Raw genomic sequence first — 7,385 nt, forward strand, 5'->3', positions numbered from 1 at the left:
CATGGATACCACTGCACATCATCCAAATTAGCTCTTTTAGGAACTTCGACCATCCTTGACTTCCTAACTCTCAGTCTTCTGCATACCAAAAGACCCCAATAACCACAACTGCAAAGCAATATTTGTTGTCATCCTGAGATACAAAATATATAAGAAGCAAACTTACCATCAAGATTCTTTTATTTGTTTTGGTAGGGGCTCCGAGTTTACTCTCCCGGTGCAGAAATTCCTTGCTTGAGCCTTTCCCTTTTCATCTTCTTTTTGGAGACTGGCTTCTTCTTTTTTGGTGGAACCGTCTTTTGTGCATACGTATAGAGAGCATAGTTTCCGATGAGGAAGAGCAGTAAGAGTCCCCCCACAACAATCAAAACCACCAAACCTGGGTTGAACCCTTTAGGTGTCTCCTCCTTAATCACGTTTCCCTGTTGATATCAAAAGTTAGCCCACTTCAAATAGGGGGACTATTGGAATTAAGTATTAAGCCATATTCAAATATCATCATGGTAGGCCGGTGCTATTGTTGAATCAGTACAACCCCAATTCATATGGAAAATCTTTAAAGCATCTCGACATATCCGATTCACGGAACACATCCAGCACCACTTTGGGTGCAAATGTGAAACAGAAGCATAGAAACTTTTGACATTCTACACAATTGACACAATATTTAATAATTCAAATTGTAACTGTAGATCTACTGTTCAAATATAAAATTCTAGGATGCAGTGTCAGAAGTTGGTGAATCAAAATACCTTAATCAGTCTGTTTTTCTGATCTTCGATTGAGCTCTAGTGACAACAAGACCTCATAATCATACACATCCATAGGACAAGTGAATGGGCATTTCTATTGAGAAAACCAGTTAAACAGAAATTTGGCTGCTGACATGTTTTGGCAACTTTACGATCCTAAACCTTCATGTCATTAGATCCTTATAAACTTTGTTAGCAAGTCAACATGTGTTCACCCTCTTTTACATAACATCTATGCATAAATAATGGTTCTTAGTAGCAAATGCTTCAGTGAATCCAAGCGCAATCTTCACAAGGTTTTCTTGCTAAAAGAGAAATGTACCCATCAGGCTCATAAACCATATGAAGAAAATAAACTTTACAGATTACATTGCTGTTGTTGCATTCAAGTTTGTTGCAAACTTCTCAGAGTGCTTTGATGAAACTTACCAGCTCTTTTGTTAGTTACAGATGCAGAGTATACATCAGAGAAGGAAATGACCTTGATAAAATTTTATATGGAAAACTCCAACAAAGCCAATACAATCTCACTCTCACATTTACGGTAGTCATTAAAGACAAAAAAAAGGACACCTATGTTATTCATAGGAGTGCTAACACAGAACTAGTCATCATTATGCACTGATATCCAGTTAGTACAAAACAGGGAATTAGAATGGTTTAAAAAACAATAGAGTTTAACAGATCTACGAAGGGTGTTCCAAACTAACAATATATATCATTGTGGAATGATCAAGAATGTTGCAATTTGATGCCATAGACTTGATCAATAAATTAACAAACTACCAATATATTAACATTGTAGAATGATCGACAATGTTGCAGTTTGATGCCATAGACTTGATCAATAAATTAAGAAAGCTAGCAGTGGCAGGTGTTTTTTCTTAATACATTAGCTTCAGTTCTTCAGCAAAAATACTAAGTTGTAGTTTGATGCCATAGACTTGATCAATAAATTAAGAAAGCTAGCAGTGGCAGGTGTTTTTTCTTAATACATTAGCTTCAGTTCTTCAGCAAAAATACTAAGTTGCAGTTTGATGCCATAGACTTGATCAATAAATTAAGAAAGCTAGCAGTGGCAGGCGTTTTTTCTTAATACATTAGCTTCAGTTCTTCAGCAAAATTACTAAGTTGCAGTTTGATGCCATAGACTCGATCACTAAATTAAGAAAGCTAGCAGTGGAACGTGTTTTTTCTTAATACATTAGCTTCAGTTCTTCAGCAAAAATACTACAGTAACACAATATTACTATTAGAATTACAATCGGATTCCAAGAAAATCCCACCTACAAGTAACTCTAATTTTTATATAAAAAACCCAACAGGGAGAAAAATGATATGTAGCCCGAATGCGCACTTTGAGGTTCTAGCATGGTTCATCATAACCAAATAATCTTACATACAATCATCTTAATGTTACCGTCCAAATATTAAAACAGACATCTTAATATGTTTGGTTGTCCATTACATCTATGCAGGAAGAAGCATAGGTAGTAAACGTGCACAGATGGAAACAACTGCCACTATATCATCTGATCAAACAAGAGGAGAAAAAGGACTCCTGGCAAACATATCAAATGTAGAGGGGTACACAGTAGCAGTTTCTGCACGGCAACCAAGGATAGTACCCAATCATCGTGCACAACTGGGAGTACGATGGCTTGATATCGGTGACATAGGCGCGAGCCACAAGTCCGGTTAGCCATCCAACGAAATCAAACGTTGAATCACATCTCGAATCGATCATATTGGTCTGATCATTCGCCCTAACGAGATGATACAAGGAAAAAAAGGCTATTCTCTTAAATGCCTCATGTCAGATCTGGTGATTAATTATACATGAAATGACGCCCCGATGAAATCTGCGCACCAATTTGGAATTAGAGTGAAAGAGAGAAGAAGCAAACGGAGTCTTACAGCTGCATCCGGAAACTGTTCGTCCATGGCGATCGATCCTACCAGAAGGCGCCTGGTTCCGTTCCCTGGACGCAACAATTCGTAAGAATTCCACAGAAAGGAAGCCCTAATCCGATCGGAAAAGGGGGAAACAAAGTAGATCTGCACTCACCGCACTCGAATCTGATCTCCGGAGGACAATATCGAGGAAGGAAGCGACGGCGTATTTCCACGAGACGACGACGGAGTACCAAATGGAGAGCACCTTTGGATCTTCCCGTAGTGCTTTACCTGCTCTCCACACTCGTATTTAAACTCGTTTGACTGAACCAAGCCGAGTCGTATTGGGTTAACTGTTACACGATGGGATCCGATCCGATAAAGAGTCATAGTGGGTCAATTGTTATACGATTGTCTTATGGGAGTTAATTTTGTCCGATCGAAACCGAACCGAACGGGTTAGATTCGATCCCGTCCGTCCCGACCATAATGCACTGAGAAGTGGAGGAAAACCCTAGCGGCCAATCCATATATAAGCGAACGCCGTCGGCTCTCCGAAGCACGGACGAAGGATCGATCGAGGAGTGCAGCCATGGTGTCGGGGTCGGGGCTTTGCGCGAGGTGTGTGGTGGTGGACGCACGCCACCACATGCTGGGCCGGCTGGCGTCCATCCTGGCCAAGGAGCTCCTCAACGGGCAGCGCGTGGTGGTCGTCCGCTGCGAGGAGATCTGCCTCTCCGGCGGGCTCGTCCGCCAGAAGATGAAGTACCTACGCTTCCTCCGCAAGCGCATGAACACCAAGCCTTCCCACGGCCCCATCCACTTCCGTGCCCCCGCCAAGATCCTCTGGCGCACCATCCGTGGGTAATCAATCTGTCACCTTAGCTCCACAGTGCCATGCCATGCTAAAGATCAAATCTTGGTTAGAAGAGATCTAAATATGATAGTAGTATGATAAAAAATCCAATCTTGCAAAAGCATTTGGTTTGATGGTCTCGGTAGTTAAGAAATGGATCTATTTTCTTGATTTTTTTTCCTCCTCAAGGATGATACCTCACAAGACGAAACGTGGGGCTGCGGCGCTGGCAAGGCTCAAGGCGTACGAGGGCGTGCCACCACCTTATGATAAGATTAAGAGGATGGTTATTCCTGATGCACTCAAGTATGGGGTTCTTGCCCAAATGATTTCAGGTACAGTTGTGTTAAATGTTGTCTAGTTTGTTTGATGAACTGGTGGACGTGTCTTTTTAGGGTCTTGAGGCTTCAGCCCGGGCATAGATACTGCTTGCTGGGTCGGCTGTCATCGGAGGTTGGATGGAATTACTATGATACTGTTAAGGTGAGATCACGGTAGCTCTATGTTTACTCCAATTTCAAACGTATGATATATATTGTCTCTTAGCTGCTTTGAATAATTTATACTAGTTCTTCAGTAATAATTACCTGCGTACTGAATTTGTTTGTTAGGTATATTGGAGTTATTTGCTTTGCTGGTGCAATGCTAACAATTAACACAGTTGAACAGTTTTTCTGGTTCATTGTTATCCATATTATTGTGTTCTTTTGCATTTTAATGTGCACATCGCTTGCACTGTTTTCTAGACATCAATTACAGGACCACATTCCTTCTCTGTCATCAATTACACACATCAATGTGTATCTTTTTTCAATGTCAACATTGAAGGTTCTCATAGATGGGGTATCGGCTGCTTTTTCTTCTTTCCTGGATCTTTTCCATACTTCAACTTTTTCTCTGTCATCATGGCAAGAGTAATCAAGAAATAATTGAGAGTATATTATTGCTTTGAATAATTTGTACTAGTTGTTGGGTGCAAATATTTGCATACTGAATTTGTTTCATTAGGAATATTTTGTTTGTTTATTTCGCTAGCGCATTGCCAACAAATAACATAGTTGAACAATTTCTCTAGTTCATTGTTATCCACATCATTTTTTTTTTATGTATTTTCATCTCCACAACCTTTGTATGGTTTTGTTGACATTGATTACAGTATACCATGTCTTCTCTATCCCTTACATATTCTTTTGTGATTTGTGTCTTCTTTCAAGGTCAGCAATTGAATGGTGTCATAGATAGAGCATGAGCTGCTTTTTCCGTTTTCCTGCGTACTTTAGCAAACATAAAACTTTTTCTCTGACTCTGTATGGCAAGACTAATCAAGAAGTTATTGTTTCCAATAGTGAATTGAGAGTATCACAAGCCTTCTCCATTCCTGTACATAGTCTTCTATGATCTGTTTCTTCTATTTTTTCAGTTTGTCAAGTGATTCACTTTCATGTTTGAACTTGTCATGTGCTGAGCTATCATTTGTTTGATTAATGTGCTAAAACTAGATAGGATATGATGCTTTTAACTGATGAAACATGCAAATGCTGCCTTCTCAGGAGCTGGAGGCAAAGAGGAAAGAGAGGGCCAAGGTGGCTTATGAAAGGAGAAAGCAGCTCACAAAGCTTAGGTTGAAGGCAGAAAAGGCTGCAGAGGAGAAGCTTGGTTCCCAGCTTGACATCCTATCGCCGTTGAATTACTGAGTTCGATTTCATTGCTTTTGCCAGAACGATATGGTTAGGCCTTTTTGTCATGTTTGTTGCCAGACCGAGTTTACCGTTGTTTGTTTGTGAAACATGCAACATGGGATTTCTTGAAATTAAGCTTATTATGGAAGACATTGTTAAAAACATCAAGCATTATGGTTTATTATGCGATAACAGGTCTTAATTGTTGCATACAGAAGATGAAGAAAATATTCTCTTTAATTCCCTTATGATAAGTATTGTACTTGTTGTCGAGGATCAGTAATTAAGAAAGCTTTATGAGTCTATAGTTTTACTTTTTTGTTGTGAAACAAATTTGAAATATTACTACAAGAGAATCTAACCAGGTTCAGGCGTTGATAAATAGCAGATTGTCTACTTTGTTCCTGGACTTGCTTGGTGAATGGTGGAACCCATTGTAGATTCCACTAAGATCATGGCTTTTCTAATCCTTGGTTCAATGATTACATTCTTATTAGTGGTATTCTGTGCTTTGTGTGAGATTATAGTTAGGGCTGATCTCAAATAAATGTTCATTTTTCAATGAATAAAGGATGAGGACCAGATTTCATCCGAGGCCTTTGTTATCGATAGTCAAACTTTTACTAGCTAAGTGGGTGCAATGATTACATTCTTATTGCTGGTATACTGTGCTTTGTGTGAGATTATGATTTGAGCTGATCTCAAATTAACATTCTTTTTCAAAGAATAAATGATGAGGAGGAGATTTAGGATTTCGATATCATTAGTCAAAATTGGTCGACATATCCGAAAATTTCAGATGAAATTTTGAATATTTAATTGTTGACAAGCGAATATGTAAATAATATGCGAGCATTGATTTGTTATCCTCGAGCTTGATCAACACAATTCATTCAACTAGACCCAAGTCACTAAGATTGTTTGAGCAAAGTTCCTCATACATGACACTCGACAAGTATTAGGACGTTGAGCATTGATCATGGTGGGCAGTCAACAACTACAGTGGAGAAGTCAAATATCACCAATTCAACGAGTGAAGATTTATAGATTATCAGTTAGGTCAAAGTACTTGCCAGTATCATCTTTGACCGTGTGAGAATCTATCATCATTTTCTTGTTTTGTGAGATGAATTGACATCATAGTGAAAGTTTAAATAAATAAATTATATTTTCAGGACCAGTAAAAACAACGTGGCTGTAGTTTAGTGGTTAGAATTCTACGTTGTGGCCGTAGAGACCTGGGCTCGAATCCCAGCAGCCACAAGGAGAACAAATTTAGTTTGCTTTTCCACATTTTGGCTAAAATAGAACTAATTTTTTTATCCGCAATTAGCATCGATCATGTCGAAATACACATAATATTGACCAGTGAAATGAATTTGAGGTATATATGAAATATGAAAATTATTCATCGTCGAATGAATGAAAAGTCAAATATATAATCACAATTAATCTTTATTTATATTTTACCTAAAACATTATTCCTCCTCCATGTATCATTACAATTAACAGCACCAAAATAAAAATTTTGAGGATTCCTCTCATTCCATCATCGGAATAAGAGAAATAGGAATCGGAAATCCCTTTCCCACCTCTCCCTCTCTCTCTATCCCTCATTTTCCCTTTATATATATTTATATATATAAGAAAATGTAACGAATTTGTTTGACACAAAAAACAATAAAAGGAAAAGCTATGTATACTAACGATTGCATGGTAAAGAACCAAGCCCTCTTCTTCTGGACCCTCCGATCGTGATCAGACGGCGGTATGGGCGCAGCAGAGTGGGCACCTCACGAGGCCGTTCTCGTTGCAGGCGGTGCATGTCCGGAATCCCCTGCCGCCCTTCTCGGAGTAGCACCGGCGGGATCCGCTGCAGCTCCGACAGAGTACGAAGCGGAAGTCGCCGCAGCCCTCGCATACCCCTACGACCGCCGGCGCCGCCCCCTCCACATACCGCTTCAGCTCCCCGGTCTCGTAAAGCCGCCGGATCTCCTCGGCCCCGCCGAAGTGGCGCCCCCCGATGAACACCTGAGGGAGGCCGAGCGGCTTGCGGCGGCCGCCGAGGATGCCCTTTAGCTCCCGCATGAACGCGGCGTCGAGGGAGACGTCGCGCTCGTCGACGGCGACGCGGAGCCCGCGGAGGATGGTCCGGACGTCGGCGCAGTCGTCGAAGGTCTGGCGGACGACGCGGAGGGAGGT

At 40.5% G+C, this 7,385-nt stretch overlaps 2 protein-coding genes and 1 non-coding gene across 3 annotated transcripts in view; 2 read left to right on the forward strand and 1 right to left on the reverse strand.

Annotated features, from left to right (window-relative positions):
• Positions 1-3,168: 3,168 nt before the first annotated feature.
• On the forward strand, positions 3,169-5,393 carry LOC135615310 (large ribosomal subunit protein uL13w-like). The gene is made up of 4 exons (XM_065113611.1): positions 3,169-3,512; positions 3,694-3,810; positions 3,900-3,987; positions 5,055-5,393. The coding sequence occupies exons 1-4, from the start codon at positions 3,241-3,243 to the stop codon at positions 5,196-5,198; spliced, it is 621 nt and encodes a 206-aa protein (XP_064969683.1). The 5' UTR covers positions 3,169-3,240; the 3' UTR covers positions 5,199-5,393.
• A 981-nt stretch (positions 5,394-6,374) lies between these two features.
• Positions 6,375-6,446, forward strand: TRNAH-GUG (transfer RNA histidin (anticodon GUG)). The gene has a single exon. It is a non-coding gene; the product is annotated as a tRNA-His (tRNA).
• A 435-nt stretch (positions 6,447-6,881) lies between these two features.
• The window catches only part of LOC103988899 (uncharacterized protein At5g39865-like), an 858-nt gene continuing 354 nt past the window's right edge, over positions 6,882-7,385 (reverse strand). Inside the window, exon 1 of the mRNA XM_018827348.2 lies at positions 6,882-7,385. This exon is cut by the window's right edge and continues 354 nt beyond it. Within this exon, the coding sequence (XP_018682893.2) occupies positions 6,942-7,385 (444 nt within the window). The 3' untranslated portion in view covers positions 6,882-6,941.

The sequence above is a fragment of the Musa acuminata genome, chromosome BXJ2-6, assembly GCF_036884655.1.
Source record: "Musa acuminata AAA Group cultivar baxijiao chromosome BXJ2-6, Cavendish_Baxijiao_AAA, whole genome shotgun sequence".
NCBI classification, from domain to species: Eukaryota; Viridiplantae; Streptophyta; class Magnoliopsida; order Zingiberales; family Musaceae; genus Musa; species Musa acuminata.